General features: G+C 39.6%; 2 protein-coding genes across 5 annotated transcripts; both read right to left on the bottom strand.

The window, feature by feature from the left end:
• Positions 1-1,089: 1,089 nt before the first annotated feature.
• Positions 1,090-5,385, bottom strand: LOC102313334 (Down syndrome cell adhesion molecule homolog). 4 transcript variants are annotated; one of them, XM_014333291.2, is made up of 14 exons: positions 4,930-5,379; positions 4,486-4,824; positions 4,204-4,332; positions 3,941-4,108; positions 3,753-3,823; positions 3,433-3,679; positions 3,255-3,341; positions 2,951-3,163; positions 2,678-2,806; positions 2,418-2,582; positions 2,016-2,059; positions 1,810-1,912; positions 1,704-1,734; positions 1,090-1,627 (listed from the first exon to the last, which is right to left on the bottom strand). In XM_014333291.2, the coding sequence occupies exons 1-14, from the start codon at positions 4,991-4,993 to the stop codon at positions 1,570-1,572; spliced, it is 1,848 nt and encodes a 615-aa protein (XP_014188777.1). In that variant the 5' UTR covers positions 4,994-5,379; the 3' UTR covers positions 1,090-1,569. The 4 variants fall into 4 exon arrangements, with proteins under 4 accessions (XP_014188777.1, XP_042068927.1, XP_042068933.1 ...); XM_042212993.1 differs by lacking the exon at positions 3,255-3,341 and having other exon boundaries at positions 4,930-5,385; XM_042212999.1 differs by lacking the exon at positions 3,255-3,341 and having other exon boundaries at positions 2,951-3,103; positions 4,930-5,382.
• A 2,482-nt stretch (positions 5,386-7,867) lies between these two features.
• Positions 7,868-13,293, bottom strand: LOC102313628 (T-cell immunoglobulin and mucin domain-containing protein 4). Its single transcript, XM_005921193.2, has 6 exons — positions 12,387-13,293; positions 11,910-12,245; positions 11,766-11,822; positions 11,596-11,684; positions 10,636-10,723; positions 7,868-10,486 (listed from the first exon to the last, which is right to left on the bottom strand). Exons 1-6 carry the CDS (start codon positions 12,427-12,429, stop codon positions 10,401-10,403), a joined length of 699 nt encoding a protein of 232 aa, XP_005921255.1. The 5' UTR covers positions 12,430-13,293; the 3' UTR covers positions 7,868-10,400.
• Between the last annotated feature and the right edge of the window lie 4,068 nt (positions 13,294-17,361).

Raw genomic sequence — 17,361 nt, 5'->3', positions numbered from 1 at the left:
TCGTCTGTTTGTGTAAGTGCCACACAGTTTAATCAGAGGGACTTGAGAACAGAGAGTAAGATGGATGAAAGAAGAAAAGGATGCGGAAGTTTGGAGGAAAGCACCAGGACAGGAACGGGCGCCGATATTTGTGTAAGCGAAGCCAGATTGAAGAGGCAGAGGAAAGTGGAAAAACGGCAGCAGAAGTGAGGGGTCCCGAGACGAGAGGAAGTCCAGAAAGGAGGGATGTGGTGGAGCTTTGTTTACAGGCCAGGGTCACAAAGTATACTGTGACTTTGTGCGTCAGCAGCTCTGAGTTTGTGATGGGTTACCACAGAAAAGCAATAATCAAGCAATATTTACACCACTGTAGAGAATTAGTCCATTTCTCAGGAAGTCAGTTTGTGAAGTTAAAAACAACAATTCTTCCATCTGTGGTTTAGTCGTAGGACATTTTAAAGAGATATAAACAAGCAGAAACAGGAAGTGGAAGTCGTTTAAAAAAATTTAAAAAAAACATCCATGCGTGCACACACAAACATTGATCACTACTGTGCCATGTGGTCCCCGCTGAGACACATGGCTTAGGTATCCCCCCTTGTGATCCCCCATTAGTCTGAGACTCCCTCTCAGGCAGCTGCCTCAAAGCTCCACGGAGGTATCAGATCTCCTCCTCTTCCTCTTCTCCTTAATTAGGACTATTAAGAGATTTACAGGACAGATGGGTGGAAATCCAGCTGGCTGCAGCGCCAGCCGCTGAGGACGGCTCTGCTGATGGCGACGTGAGAGCTCAGTGAGAGCGGTACATCAGCTTACCAGTGAAACTCTGGTGCCCTCTGGTGGTTGGAGATGGTTGTTGAGTTTTGAATGATTTCAATAAAGAAGGAGCTCTAACATTTCATTTATAATTATATAAAGTGGTAAAATGTAACTTTTAATTAATTTGTCGGGAGTTTTTTTTTTTCACTGAAGAGATTTAAGCAAAAGCAGCCATTACAATTCACTTTTAAGTCCAGCAGGGTTTTTTTTTATTTAAAAAAAAAAAAGTTGTGATTGCACGCATTTGTGGTTTTAACTGATGATTTATAGAGCACACTTTAAACAAATGCATTCAGCACAGCTTGTGGCTAAGTGTTAATTTATTCTGTGATTGTTAAATAAACACACTGTGGTTTACACCGTGAAATAAAATACATGCAGATGGAGAAACACTGTAAAAGTTTCACAAAAACAAAAACAATAGCAGAGCTGTCGTGCGTTCCCATTACATGCAAAACTAAAACTAACACACAAAAAAACTGATGATTCGATGATGACTGTAGAAACGCAACCACACACACAAACAGAAGCTGCTTTATAAAACCCAGAGTCCCCCTTTTTGTAAGCTTATTTAATGAGTGTTTTCTTTTGGTTAGTTGTAATCAGCCCGACATGTCGGTGACGTTTTAGCAGATTAGTCATCTTTCCTCTGTGACAGACAAAAATATACATCCTTTTTTTTTTTTTTTTTTTTGCAAATGTGAAATTTAAAAGTACTTTTTGTCTTGGTTAGTTCTACGATCCTTCCACAGCCCAAATTAACTCTGTGTTTTACAGCTCGTGTAGTGACTCGCAGTCTGTGTAGCGTACTTCTCCATTACCCAGCCAGCTGCAGACGAGAAAAAGTGACAGTTTTAAGCAGATCATTTCTCAAGGTGAACGTGGCGTGCGCCGCAAACACTTACATGCTCAGGGTGCCTTTTTTCTGTTTTAGTCCTGTGAAGAGAGAGCATACAGTTCAGGGGAGGAAGCTGGGTTTCTATAAGGAGCAACGCTGCTAAGCACACTTACGGCGAAGCTGCCACGTGGTTAATATGGCGCCTGTTACCACCAAGAGGCCCACCGCTACAAAGATGCCTATCAGGTGATGACTAGGACTGTTCAAAGGGCTTGCCTAGCAGAAAGGAGTACCATAAAGCTGATCTGTTCAATCAAGTGAACTATTTAGCATTATGTGTAGTTGTTTGATTTTTCTATGGTAGCATCCAAATACTTACAGTATATGGCATCATGCTGGTAATGAGTATGTCCTTCTGATGACCTACAATGCACAACCACAAAGGAAATGAGCTAGGAGGAAGTCCAGCAAATGTTGTGTTCGGCAAAACAGCTTAACATGCAGAAACAACGAGTGCAACTAAACAGGCCCACTGTGAAGCAGCTTCCTGATGTTGGAGGAACTACAATAAACTGCAATAATAAAATTGTCGCTCGTTTAAATTTTGGGGCAAGATAATAGAATATGAACAAAAATCCCTTCTTCTGCCTTGACACGAGGAAACAATTTCCCGTTCATTAATGAACCACAGCATGTGGGAAAAGCAGCCCTGTTCTGCCTGATGAACTGCACAAACACACAACTACAGGAGCAATAATACATTTTTTAATGAAAATAACACCTGCTTCCCCAGTGGTGATCGTGAGGACATTGCTGGCTGCACTGGTGGCCTGGCTGTTCTTGGCAAACATGCGGACGTTGTATGTCGAGGGATTCATCTCTATTATTGTGGCCTCCGTCTCATGGGCTCCAAAGTCCACAGCGTTCTTTGTGTAATCCCAGGAAGCTGAAAGGAAAATATTTAACTTAATATCACAGAGTGATATGAGGATTAACAGTGTAAATTTAGCTTTAGAGCTTGTATTAAAGTGAAGTTTTTACCATTCACTGCTTTGTACTCGAGGAAATACCCGGTGATGGGGCTGTCACCTTCGGAACTAATATTCCAAAAAAGGGAAAACGAATTGCTGTCCACCTTCTTTAACTCGATCACTGGGGGATCCGGGGGCACTAGAAGATATTTAACAAGTAAAAGAAGTTTTTATCTTTTCAAGCGTTTGATTTCTGGTTTTAGTATGAGAGTTATGTCTGGGAACCATTATTTTCAGAAACTAAATCAGGGGTGGAAACAAATGTTCCCTTTAAATGTTTTACCTCCTGAGATACTGGCAGTGCTTTGCTCCCAAACTGTGGCGGCATAAAAAGTTATTGAGATTGTTGAAGGTGATGGGGTTGCTGAAGTTGATGGGGTTGCTGAAGTTGTTGAGGTTGCTGAAGTTGATGGGGTTGCTGAAGTTGTTGAGGTTGCTGAAGTCGATGGGGTTGCTGAAGTTGTTGAGGTTGCTGAGGTTGCAGAAGTTGCGTAAACTTGAAGTAGAGTAAAAGAAGAAGCAATTCCAGTAAGTCATTTCTCAAAAAATAATTGAGGAAAAAGTTACACTTGCTCGATAACACGTACCCGAGGAAAAATGTAGCCGCATTGTGGCAGCAGTGGAAGAAGGCAAAGTAGTTACTGTTGTTGTTGTTGTTGTTGTTGTTTTAGGAACTTTAAATAAAATGCATGAAATCAAACTGACATTAAAAAAATATGACAAAAAATAGTTTTTAGTCATATTTTGTAATTTTTAAAAACTTACTCTCATCCAGAGTTGAGCAGAGAGGTGCATTTGAAGCTGGTCCGACCCCGGCGATTGTTTTGGCCTGTATGAGCACACCGTACATGGTAGAAGGCTTCAGGTTAACAAGAGTGACGGTCTCTTGTTCACGCGTGGCCGCCACAGTTAAATACTGCCACCGTTTAAACTGTTTGGCCACGGGGTCATACTCTCTGTAGTTAATGTTGTAACCCCGCAGAACGCCGTTTCTCAGCTCAGTCCTCGGAGGCTAGTCGAGAGAAAAGAGTTAGTCTACTATGTCCAGTCACAAGCCCGGAAACAGTGCTGAACTGTGACTTTACCTTCCAGGTTACTTTGATGCTGCTGGAACTGAGGGCCACAAGCTGCATATCTAGGGGCGGGCCCTCTGGTGCTGCAGGGAAAACAAATTTTAAAGGGAGCAACCACCAAAAATGTGAATTTGTTTTTACATTCTAGATCATTATATTTATCATAAAAATACTAACACATAAATGATGCTGAAACAAACCTGCTTCCTTTGCAGTGATAGTGAGAACATTGCTGGTTTCACTCATCCCAACGCTGTTGATGGCGAACACGCGAAGGTTGTAGGTCTTGGATGGACTCAAATCCACCAAAGTCACGTGAGTCAGTGAAGGATCGTGCAGCTCGGTGGTTTTTTTTGTTTCCCAGGGTGCTGTGCAGCACAAATCCATAGATTCTGACTTTAAAATAACTTTTGAAATATCTCAAAATCTGTCATGGATACTGGGTCGGTTTTCTTGTGCTTACTCTGTTTGTTTTTTATATCAACCCTGTAAGCTGTAATGGGACGGCCGCCGTCGAACACAGGACTCCAGCGAATAGTGACGGTCCTTTCCTTCACCTCTCTTGCCTCGATTCTCAGTGGATTCGGTGGAACTAAAAGGTAAGGGAAAAAACTAAAAATGAGCTTATACAACGCTGAAATAATGAGATGACTAATCAGTTACCAGACAAAAACTGAAACTACCCAAAAAAAAAGATTTTTAACTAAACATGCTGCTTATTTTATTAAATTTGTCTTTGCCTCACCTGCATTCACTTTCAGAGTCACGTGATGTTTCTGGTCATTGAACCAGCCTGGTATTTCCACACGACAGCCGTACACGCCAGAGTCCTGCTCCTCGGCGTGCCTGATGGTCAGAGACACATCACCCTGGCCCAGATTGCCCATGAGCAGGTAACGTTCTGACAACCTGCTGATCACTGACGTCCCATCTGTCTTTAGCACCTCGTTGGCACAGCCGCTGTTAGGTATGGTTCCCTTGCCCCAGCATGCAGAAAGCCTGCCGTAATACTTTGCATCATAGCTGCATTTTAAAATAGCATCTGTTCCCACCGTGACTGTTACAGTTTCTGCAGACACGAAACCTGAAAAGGCATTGAGATTTTTTTACATTTTTTAAATGGAAAAAATACATTAATTAGTTACTGCACAGCTAAATCAAATGCAAATCATATGCATGGCTGTCTTACCTGCAAGAAAACAAAAGAGAAGGTTGCAATACACAGCAAGGTGTTTGCTGGCCAAAATAATCATTTTACCTTCTTCTCTCTGATTCAAAGGACAGATTGGTTGACCTGCTAAACACCACTAAACGAAACCCAGGGTGGTTTCAGCTCTCAAATATTTCCAGATCACATGATGCTTCCTTGATAAGCACACACAAACAAATTCTGCTGGTAGAAGAGGAATGTAGAAAGGAGCTGTTTCCTTTTTTGTGGTTTTGGTTCCTTTTACTAGAAGGGGCAAACTGTTTCCTTTTTGATGATTAGACAGACACAGAATCAAGGTTATCAAAATGACGAATTCATTCCCAGTGTTGGTTCCCAGCTTCTGTAGCAGTGGTAGGGATAGAGCATTAACTATTCAAAATATCCTCCCTGCATCTCGGAGACTAATGCTTTAAATTGTTACTAATAATTTATTCCAGCAGGAAATATTCAAAGTAACTTCAAAACATGCTATTTACTCATCAGCACAAGGCATTTAAAGAGATACAATGCACTTTGATCCACTGAAATCAAATATTTATTGTGTCCTCAAATTTAACGCATTAAATACATTTTTTTTAAATGTAAAAAGAAGGAGAGACTGGTTTAACCAAAGGCCATTGAACTGGTTTCTTTGAGTGCTGAGTAAACATTTGGGCATGGTGGCTGTTTGGTAACCCAGCAAAGAACTTCCTCTCTGATAAGAACCCAAGACACATGCGGTTTTCTGCCATTTTTTTTAAAAAAGCTAGTAGATTTTTTTATTTTTATTATCATGTTTCTTTAGAGGATTGAAAGGCAAACTTTTTTTTGTACATGCAGTACCTTAAGTGAGTGAGCAAACGAAATTAATTAAAATAATCATTAATTATACAGTACTATACAGTAATGTGCAAACATCTTAAACATTACTGTATTAGCATATCTTATGTCTTAATAATTTATTTGGGACATTGGTAATTTGTGCATCAGTTGTTGTTTTTTTTTAATATAATGAAATGCAGCATATAAGGCAAAACAGTATATTTTTAAAAAAAACTTGAAGGTCAATATTTATTCTTCAACACAGTCAGCTTTCTGCTAATTTCTTTAAGTAGTCTTCAGGAATGCTTCTCCTGACTTTTTAAAGGACAATCAAAGCTCATCTTTGGATTTTTGCTGCCTTATTCTGTCAAAATGATCCCACGCTGCTTCAATAATGCTGAGGTGCGGACTCTGTGGAGGCCAATCCATGACTGACAGTTTCAAATGAGTGTTTTTGTCTAAGCTTTGGTATTGGCGATGTGTTTGAGATCATTTTCATGCTGAAAAATCAAACTGTTGTCAGTCAGACAATAACATGATGGTTTTGCATGGCGGATGAGGAAGACAGTCTGGCCTTTGAAACAAAATATAAAAGAATAAGGGGTGGCTCAAGACCTTTGCACAGTATTGTTTGTACCATCACATTTCGCGTTTATCTCTGCGTGAAATTCCAAACTAGAAGGATTTCTGATAAACTATTCTTAACAAATTTTTTTCGCTTGTTTTTCTTTAAAAGATAAAATGGAAAGAGACATAAAATGGAATTCATGGAAAGAGCAGTGAAACAATGTGGTTAGCTGGAAACCAGACGCTCACTGCTACAAGGGCTTCTACCCACGTAGTACAGAACCCAGCTACTCACCTATCAGGCTGTCCTCATACAGTTAACATTTATGAGAAACAGGGTGAAACAAAGTGTGACAGTGTAACCTTGGTGCCGCTTGTGTCGTCTTCTTGTGACCTCACTGAAAACTTTTTTTTGTTTTCCAGGGGATCGGAAACAGTTACTTTCACTCTTAATTTCTTCTATTTAGTTTATATTACCACTGGGGGGGTTTTATAGAGAGAGGAACTAAAAACAAAAGAGAAGCAACTTTCTTTTAATGAATTGAAGTGAAAATCTGTGTAATGGTTTTTACAGTCAATATCTCAGAGCAAGCAAAAATGTTGCTCTGAGATATTGTTATTAAAGAGACATTTGATTACAGACTAGTATGTTGTAAAACAGTGAAGCCCTTGTGTTAAAAAAATACAGCAACAAAGTATACATTGGTAAGATTACAGTGACCTTGGTTATTTTTTGTTCATTAATATTTTGGCATTAGATCCAGTAGGTGGCATTGTGTTACTAATATAACAGCAGCCTTTTTTCAAGCCATACAAGTGCATTTTCTGCCATCAAATAACAGCAAAACAATGGATTTATCATTCATTTATGTGAACAGCATTAGTGCTCAGACACAAACAACACGTTTTCACATTTTATTTTAGTCTGAGAATGGCGGCCCCTGTTCTGAACATGGTATATTTTCTTTCATACTGATTAGTGGGGGTCAAAAGGTTTCTCTTCAAATAAATAAAGTCAACAAATATCTTAGCAGCAAAACAAAAATCTGCACATCTTTGTTCTTCAAAGGAAAATGTTTGCTGAGATGAATTCTTTGAGACAAGTATTACTTCTGTTTAGAATTGAGAGATCAGGAAAAACACATTTTATATGAACTATTTCAGAATTCATTTAGAACAAACAGGTAATAAAATCCCCCAATATTAACTCTGTAACTAGGAGACAAAAAAGGATGACCCAGTCTCAGTGGCTTTAACGTTGTAACCTGTTATCAATTTAACTGTTAAACCTATATCATTTTTCTCGGTAAACCCTACAGACAGTTGTGTGGGGAAAATCCCAGGAGATCGTCACTTTCTGAATTGCTCAGACCACCAGCAACCATGCCAGGTTGAAATTCACGTATTCACCTTCCTTCCCCATTCTGATGCTCGCTCTCAGTTTCAACTTCAAAAGGTCGTCTCAACAGTGTCTTCATGCCTAAATGCACTGAGCTGCTGCCATGTGATTGATTAAACTGATATTTGCTTTACCTAATAAAGTGGTCAGCGTGTGTAAATACCACATACTATGTTTCATTCATAAATATGAAAATAATACCTAGTTCAGCCACATCTGAAAAATCTTGCTTCAACTATATTTTGAGCTGCCTTGCTCCTTTACTAGCGTGCAGCATCACTTGGATGTTGCATCATGGCTCTACAATCAACTGGAGTTAACTAACGAGTTTATTTTGGTACAAAAGGGAACCTTCATACCTTTCAAGTCTAAATGAAACTTGTAGAAGTACATTCGTAGTTTCCAACACATGCTTACAGTAAGCGTGTGCTGCCTAAAACAGTTGTTTTAGGCAGCACACGCTCCATCTATTAAACACTCTCATTACGTTAACTCCCCTGTTAAACAAGACAGAACTGAGCACAGTGTGATTTCAGTGTTAAAATATTTCCAAACTGCATGGTGCTGTTTTTAGTTTAAGCGCCTAACAACTCATTTTTCTTCTCGCTAAAGCGGAACAGAGCTGCTTCTGTTTTTGTTGCATTGGTTCCCCATCCAAAATCCAGCATTATTTCAATGAAATGTGCAGAAATCTGAACCGAACCGATCGATCATTTCTTGTGTGGTTCAATTAACACAGGAGGTGCCACAGGTGCAGAACCCCCTTCTCATATTTTCTTTGTTTATCTGTTCATGACATGCTGATCTGGATAGGAAGACAAATCTAAACAATTTCACATTTTTTGCTCATTGGCAAAGATATACGCAAAATAAAACTTCAAAAAACACTCATAATTTCTGGTTTACCAGAAATGATGACTGATGATTTCCGAGCACTACAGAAAACAAAAACACTAGTTCACTCAAGGGCTCTGGACTCTTTGCTTATTTCTCAGACTGCTGAGCAAACATTTGGTTCTGCTGGATATTAAGTAACTCAGCACAGTACTTCCTCTTTGATCACTTCCAAAAAAAATGTGTCATTACAACAACAAACTGTAGTAATATTGAGTGTTTTTATACAGTCAACCTTCAGTTAATGAGAAATTAGATCTGATAGTCAGGATAATACAGAACACAGTAGAGGGGGTTGATTTTTCATGTGCTGCAGCCTGCAGTTGCTTCAAGCTGGTTGTACGGAGTGATAAGAAAATAATGATATCCCACAGTGTCACTTGCAACATAACCACATTGCCTTTTCCCATCTCAGCTTTGTTGTGCGTTCATGGTGCAGATGTGAGTATCTAACTAGTGCTGCAGAACAGAAGCGAGCACAAATGAAACATTTTCGAGGGGTGGCTCATTTCAAATGTAACTTTTCATACATGCAGTTTGCATCAGTGTGTCTTTTTAGCCAATGTACAGTTGCTGTACTTCCCAGGGAGAGATGAACATAGAAAGTTCAAGATGTAAGAAAATATACTCTTTTTTTTTTAAATGGTAAGGACTGTTCATGTTTGATAAACTGGTGAATTCAGGCTATTTCGTTTTAGATTTTCATTTGCGATATTGGATCTGAACATGATTGTGTTTCATAAGTTGTCATTTTACTTATCGTGATGCAGCGTGCAAAACAAATTACATAATAATAATGTTGTGGTATTCAAAGTTCAGCACTGGACAGGCAACAAACTGTGACAGACATCATTGTATGTCAAAAAAACATAAACAATGCTGTTCAGCCACCCACAAGCGTAAGGTCGACGTTGCCAAATCCCACTTTACCCCCTGTGTGTGAGGTAACCTGTATTAAATCTATATGTTTTATTATTTGTTCTATTTTAAAGACATTTTAAAGCATTTTTGTATTTGTTTTGATTGATGTCATGTGTACGGGATTGTCGAGTAAACACTGGACTTTTTAAGTTAAAGCCTCCTGGCTCTGTGTGGTGCATTTGAGTCCTGTACTGGTTTTTACTGGTTGGCACAATGTATACATATTTTTCAGTCCCACGTGTGTTGCTAAGAACTAAACAAGGAAAAACATTATTCAGGTTTTTGTTTAATTAGTTTTGGATTCCAGAGAAAAGCAGTTATGTTTCAACATAAAGGAGATTTATAATGAGGTAGAGGTAATTACATTTATTCAGTTTGCTGATACAGTGTAACAGAACATGCACAAGACTTTTTAAATGACTCAGACACAAGACTTAGAGAGAAATAAATAAACCATAAGCAATTAGTCTTGTCATGTAAAGGTTCTTTCTCAAATCATCTTCCATTTTTACATTATTCAGTGGTTAAAAAAAAGCTTATATAACATATAGTACAGTACATATTTTTCACATCACTAAATAGCTGTTTCACAGTTCATTTGAGCCATGTCATAAGAAGGTTTTTTCAATTATAGCTGAGAGGTGTATACTGAGATAATAGTGCTGTTATACCTAACAAACTTGTTTTTCACATTTGCTTATTATTGCTCAGTAGGGCCAGTAGGTGGCATTGTGTCTGCAAGTATTGACAAGCCAACGACTCTTCTAGGTAGTAAGAAAGAAAATAATTAATCTTTAGGTTATTTTTGCAATTTGTGAAACAATTGCACCCTTTTCTGTGAGATCTTTGTGGGGGTTTTTCAACAGCATTAAGTCATTGCGATGCTCTCATAAATATTCTCAGCAGTTACGGAGTTGTGATGTTTCAGTGCCTCCTTCATCAGGAACATCCTTCCTAGATTGAAGAAATGCACATATGAAGATACTCAGTAAGAAGGAAAGCCCGCTCTGTGACTTCAGCTGTTTGATAGACGCCCACTTTTAATGTTGAATTAATCAGGAATGGGAGATGACTCACAAACGATAATCTATTTCCATACTTACGGAAAATAAAGCAGAGGATTATGATTATGGTGAGCAATAAAAGACCTGCCATCCTGCCAATATTCTCAATGCTCGAGAAGAAAATCACCTGCGATGAAAAATAAACCTTATCGTGAGGTCAATTATAATGGCCATATAATTTTAAATCTGTTACATAAATAATGTTAAATAATGAGAATATTCCTGCACTTTTTTTTACACTCATTTTTTGAATCATGTTTCTAAGTGTCTCACATCAATCTTGCAACAAAATGTTAATCTGAGGAAATCCAAATGTCCTAAATATCGTAATAAATAGGTAAATAAAAAGACAAAACTACAAGTTAGTGTCATTTATTTTTTAACTGCTAGACGAAAAATCTAAAGGAAAATAAACGCCACAGGTTTCCTGTTTTCATCCATGAGTCATACCGTGCTGTAAAACATTTCATTATCTGAGTTAACTCTGTTCTTGCTTCTCTTTACTGTCTTCCCCTGAAAATCAGACTCTATTTTAAACCTTCATTAATAATACATAAAGCTCCACATGGACCGGCTCCTGCGTCTATAGCAGAGCTGCTGCGACCTTATAACGTCAGTCGGCCTCTCCGATCATCTGATCGCTAAACTCTTCCACGCTTTTATTTGAACTCCACAGGTGATCACAATTTAGAGGTTGTGATGCCAAAAACATTAGAACAGCCTTTGTCAGCTCATGAAGTCAATCTGTGCTTTACTTCAAAAAGCTGTTTTTCTTCACACTTTCTCCTGTTGTATTTGGCTATTGTTTACACCTGATGTGTTTATGTAAGACTGTAAGACCATATGTCGAGTCTGTCTATGCACACCGGAACATATATGCTTGTTTTTAATGTGTGATTTTAGTAAAACTGCGAAACACTTTGTAAGTGTGCTATAAAAATAGGAATTGATGTATTATAACACACAGCTTTCTCCTGATTTAAATAAAAAGTCAAATACCTGCTCTGTTTCACTTTGAACTGCGTCCATTTGTTGGTGACCAACTTCCACGCTTTCAGATGCCGACGCTGTCAGTATTTCTGTAGCATCTGAAATAGTTAGTTGGTATAATCCATAAGATACAATTTATGTTAAAAAGTTAACATATTTATTTGTAGGTGTTTGCTCACCTGTTGTTCCAGCAGTAGATATTATGTAGTTCTGTGTAACAGGTTGTTCTACAGCAGCTATGAAAAACAAAACAGACCAATTTTTTTCAACTAAAAAACATCAATGATTTTGTGATCAACACTAAAGCTTTTCACGAGCGTTACCTTCTTCTATGATCAGTTCAATGTTGACCTTATGGTCATTAAACCACCCAGGAATCTCAATCCTGCAGCCATACACCCCAGCATCTTCCGTCTGAGCATTGAGGATGGTCAGCGACAGATCTCCATTTGTCACTCGGCCCAACAGCTGGTACCTGGAGGACCCTCTGTTAGACACAGCCTCACCGGTGGAGGAGAGGATGGTGTTGGAACATTTGGACGTGGGCACCCTGTCTTTGCCCCAACAAAAACTCAGGACTCCATGGGTTTTGGTGTCATACCTACATGTCAATGTGACATTGTGCCCAACGAGGCCAGTGACTCTGGTGCTGAAGGACACTGTGAAGGAACAGCAATAGATGATACAGATTACATTTGTAACCCCGATTTGAAGCCCACTACTGCACCCACACACACTCCTACACCAAGAAGCACACTACATATAGTCTGAAACAATAAAAGCACCAAATATCGACTTACCTCGGATCAGGATCCAGAGGCAAAAGCAAAACAGACCACGCATGTGTAGGCTATTGTTAACAATGTCCTCAAGCGAGGATGTAATGAGCTTCTCCCTCACCACACGTACTGTTTTATCAAATACTGGAGGTTTCACTTCTCTTTTTAAAAATGAAGAAGGAAATTACGGCTGTCTTGTCTACATTTGGACTTGAATTCTTGTGATACGCAATGAGCCCACTGGGGAAAATGTATGTCTCATCTGTTGTTATGAAGTACTCCAGAGTTTATCATGGTACATATAAACCTCAACTCTCGCATGTAAAAGAAAAGGGGGACAAAAGGCTGGAAATGTTATATTCTGTAATATAAACAGATTGTGCGTTCCTCCATTTATTTATTATGGGACACTTTAAATGTTAAAGATCGATGACACACACAGATAAACAGGAAACATGACTAAGTGTCACATCTGTCACTAACAGCTATGAGCCTGTTTTCCTGATTTATCTATAGATTGTCACATGAAATGGTGAGACTCTGGCCATCTGAATTCCTTCACGCGTACAGATTTTTCAGGAGACTTATTAAAGTTTATGTTCAGCGGTAAAATTGGCGAAGAAAGAAAACAGTGGAAGGACACTCAAAATTGTTTTTGTAATTTGTCTGGGATGAGTTGTTCTCTTCTGGCCCCGCGGCTGACAATTTAAAAGGGCTCAGCTTGTTCCTGAGATGACTTTCAAAAACGTCCTTTTTGTGAGATTTTTACAGTTACTCAGTGCACCCACGTCACTTTGGCCCTGTCATCTTCCTGGTGCTTTTACTTTAATTACATCAACCACAGTTGCCACTCATTACAATAAGGATCAGAATTACATTATTGTATGCAAACAAGTGTTATGATGCAAAAAACAAAAAACAACAACAACAACAATGGTGCAGGACTATGCAAGATTTAGAGCATAAATAAAAGCTGCATCTATATAAATTCAAATTCAAATTCAAATTTTATTTGTCACGTACACAGTCATACACAGTACGATATGTAGTGAAATGCTTGGACAACTGCTCGTGGCCTAAAGAAAACAAAAAAGGAAAAGGCTATGAATAAGATAGGAAATAAATATGAAAAATTAAAAAGGGTAAATTTAACTAGGAAGGAATAAAATATAAATTAAGGTTAAAAATGAAATAACTGTACAACACAAATTAGAATGAAGGGTAAATTTAACTGGGAAGAATAAGATAAAGATAAATATATAAATTAAAGTTTATATATTAATATATATACATACTGTAAGAATACTAACTACCTACAGATATTACAATAGATCAAGCACTCTACACATCAATTCAATTCAATTCAATTCAATTCAATAAAACTTTACTGATCCTGAAGGTTGACCCCGAAGGAAATTGGGTTAAGGCTGCCGACCTTTGCCAGCGCCGACTTACCCTTCTGACCATACATACATTACACAAACATCACATGGGGAAGACAGGTCAGAGAGGTATAACAATGGAAAATGTACCACATGAGGAAAGATAAGGAGAAAAAAAATAACTCCCCCCAGACTGAGCTCCAACAGGGAGATCAGTTTGAGAACAGAAAAAAAAAACACCTCTGCACAAAGCACATGAAAAAACTCTTAATACACCAAAGAAACACATGACAAGCAACAGGGGTGAGAGACAGCCGATTTAGACAGTACATCCGGGCCTGCGTGCGCTGGTCTCCTTGATCCACCGTCAGCATCGGAAGGGAATAAGGGCGAAGGCGTTTGGAAAGGGAGGGGGGATGAGTGTGTGCATATCAGTGTATATGTATGTGTGTGCGTGTCCAGAGTTCAGCTGAGACAGTGTCCTTCGCCCTGCTAGGCTAAGTAAACAGTCTTCCAGCCAACCCAGGTGGCCTTGCATGGAATGGGAAGAAACAGACTAAAAACAGTCGTTATCAGGGTGTTTTTTGTTCGGCTCCAGCCTTGCAACCGCAGTTGGTGCCAAGAGGGTATCCGCATGAAGTGATGGTGCTTTTTACTTTAGTACGAACAACTCATATGAATTTCAAAGCTGTACTAACAGTCCAACACTGGTCTCTCAATCTCCCGTTGGAGAGCCGTGAGCTTTCTATGATGTTATCCAAACTTACGTTCCGTGATGTTGTCATTCTTTTTGCTCAAAGAGCAGGTTCTGAGAACTCACGACCGCAGTGCACTTCCCCAAGATGTGATCGAATTTGCGCTCAAAGATGTTATTCGAGCGAGCCCCTCCAGATGTAATCCAGTTTTTCACTCAGAGGTCTTGTTCTGAGTATTCACGGCAGCCGTGCGTTCTCCAAGATCTTCTCCGTGCTGCACTCAATGAGCCCATTTTGAGAAACTCACGCCTCGTCCCATCATTTCAATCCCTTGTGGGGGTTTGAACAGCCGGTTCCGCTTCCTTAATTCTTCGATAAGCCAGGGCCAAGCCAGCTCCGATTCGCCAGAACCCTGTTATCATGGTTCCGAATAGGTAGATATCTTCAGCAGTCAGGCTCACCCGAGCCCAGACTTCTCGTTGAGAAGGGGTGTCAATTGCATTCAGAGACCAGTTGATCAAATCCACAATTCTCTTTTAGGTTTTAGAGAACAGACTGTGAGAGAGTGTTCCAGGGAAAAGTAATACAAAAAACACGAGACTAGACAAGGACATAAGAGGCTAAGCAGGGAAGCTAAGGGAGAGGAGGAGGAGGAGAGGAGAAAAGTGCGACCACCTTCATCAAGAGCAAGAGCAGAAAATCAGCTGGTTACCCTTTATATCTAAAAACACTTCGCTGTTTATAAAGGTCCAAAAGGTTCAGGATGATCCTCAAAGTGGCTAAGAGACCTGAAACAATACACACTGTTCCTTTTTGTTTTGTTGTTTTGCACATCTCAAAAGAATGAGCGTTATTTTGAAGAAGCTCTTTACTCCCAGTTGCTTTCTGTTCCTATTTCTTATTCCACTGCTTTCCAAACAATACACGCGCTGCTTTTACAAGCTGTCCAGTTATAGTCTTATTTAACATACTTCACACTTTACAGAACAGAGACACATTTGTCTCATCCATCCATCATAGTACGGTATTGGGCTGATGTGTTTGACTCCGTTCTCTGTGTCTGGTCTCGGATTGATTGGACAGGCACTGAGCGCACCTGTGGTTCATTGATCTCATCAGCAGCTGATATTTCTCAACATCAGGACTCCGACGGACTGTCTGTCATCTCCAAGTCGTAAACAGGCTCACTCTTGTTTATTCCTACTGATATCTGTATGTGTACTAAACCTGATGATCCTGTGTTTGTTCCAGTGTATCTCTGTAGATGAAAGGGACCTCAAGACTTACCTGAGCAACCTACCTGCCTTCTTTGGGTTTAGCACTCTCCTTAGGAATTCTCTTCCAGGACACTCTCCATCTCGCCATGCCACCCTCCTATGACCCACAGACCCCTTTTGTGCGGACAGGCCAGTGCTCCTCCCTCCAAGCTTATCCATTCCAATTAAGATAATTCATGCATACCTTTGAGACTGTCCTGGAAACTGGATCATTGGGAAATTTCCTTCTGCGCTCCGCTGGACCTGACTCTTTCTCTCCTCTCCTTAGGACACATTATTCCCCGAGCCCTGTGGCTTTCACTCAGTCCCGTGCAAGTTCCTCTTTAAATAAACTGTTTTAACTGTGTGCCTGTCTGGGTCTTGAGTTGGGTCTTGTTAAAGAGTCATGTTGCCTAGTTGCCTCGCCTGGCCTTCAAACACTTTGTCTGCTAACATTTGTCCAATTTAGAGTTGAAGGTGGATTTTGTTTTACAACTATTTTTTCTTTTGAATTTAAGGTGAAAATGACGTGAGAAGCAAGGAAAGCGCAATGGTATTTATACACAATGCCATAGCAACACATTTTAGTGCATGCAGGTGCCTATGCACTTTACAATATGTGTGTTTGGTAAAAAGTCGCCATTATAAAAACATAACTAATGGAAAGGAAGTGTTGTGTGCACATAATGACAAGAGTCTAAGAAAAATATTTTCTTTTTGCCTGTCTTGCGATGCCCTCCACTCACCTCTGACAGGCCTGTCTCCACCTCCACTTTTCAACACTGTCAGCTACCACCGAGCTGCTCGAGCGCTCCATAGATCACTGTCCTCCCTCTGTGATGTCCTGTGTTTTGTCATTTCATGAAGCCACTAAACACTTCTCATATTTTCATATTAACAGCAGACCTAATGAGACTGGAGTCTTTTCACTGACAAACAGTGTGATGGGAGAGTTTAAAGCAAGCATGTCTCTGAGAAATTTAATTTCTCTAAATTGAATCAGCAAAAAATGTCTGAAGGAAACATAATTGCATCCAGGGTTTCTATCAGTTTAATGAGAGTCTATTGTTAATATGTGCACCTGGCAAATTTAATTTCAGGGTTTGTTTAGGGTTTTTTTTTTAATTCTTTTTTTAATCTATTTTCATGTGGTGACTGCAGAATGATGCGATTTTGTCATGGTAGCGTTTGCCCTTTGTCTTACAGTTTCACAGAAAAGAGGAACCAGACAGAGGACCTCTGTGGCACAGGTAGTCCAAAACAATCTTTAACCAAACAGCCCGTGGTCATGCACAAGTAGGCAGTCAGGGAGGACAAACAAATCAAGCAGGGAACAGGTGACAGGCAAATTTCCGATGGCAGACAAAGGTCATACACAGGGAGAAATCACCAGAGATACAAACATTGAATACTGCAAAACATCTGAAAAGCTGCCTGGCGAAGAAAATTGACAAGTGGTAGGTGAAGACAGGGGTAACGGGTGTAGTACATTAAAAACAGGTGATGTGAAGTGAAGTGCCAAAAACTACATTACAGAATTAAAAGCATGTCTAACAGCCAGTTTGGTCTCTGTGGATAACTTTTCCCCTCATGACAAGAATCTGTAAATATCAACACTTCACAACTGGAATCCTTTAGGCCACACTTCTACTACTTCAAGTCC

This window comes from Haplochromis burtoni, unplaced genomic scaffold, assembly GCF_018398535.1.
Source record: "Haplochromis burtoni strain Fernald_Lab_line unplaced genomic scaffold, NCSU_Asbu1 Contig_10, whole genome shotgun sequence".
Taxonomy (NCBI): domain Eukaryota; kingdom Metazoa; phylum Chordata; class Actinopteri; order Cichliformes; family Cichlidae; genus Haplochromis; species Haplochromis burtoni.
This window is presented reverse-complemented; position numbering and strand designations above follow the sequence as displayed.

Bases quoted from the DNA above. Each gene is read 5' to 3' on its own strand.
- LOC102313334 (XM_014333291.2), bottom strand. From the start codon at position 4,993: ATGATTATTTTGGCCAGCAAACACCTTGCTGTGTATTGCAACCTTCTC. The intron at 3,824-3,940 runs GTTTGTTTCAGC...TTTTCCCTGCAG, and splicing joins TATCACTGCAAAGGAAGCAG to CACCAGAGGGCCCGCCCCTA. The intron at 1,628-1,703 runs GTAAGTGTTTGC...TCTCGTCTGCAG, and splicing joins AAAAAAGGCACCCTGAGCAT to CTGGCTGGGTAATGGAGAAG.
- LOC102313628 (XM_005921193.2), bottom strand. From the start codon at position 12,429: ATGCGTGGTCTGTTTTGCTTTTGCCTCTGGATCCTGATCCGAG. The intron at 10,724-11,595 runs GTATTTGACTTT...TTTTCATCGCAG, and splicing joins TTCAAAGTGAAACAGAGCAG to GTGATTTTCTTCTCGAGCAT. The intron at 10,487-10,635 runs GTAAGTATGGAA...TCTTCAATCTAG, and splicing joins AATCCTCTGCTTTATTTTCC to GAAGGATGTTCCTGATGAAG.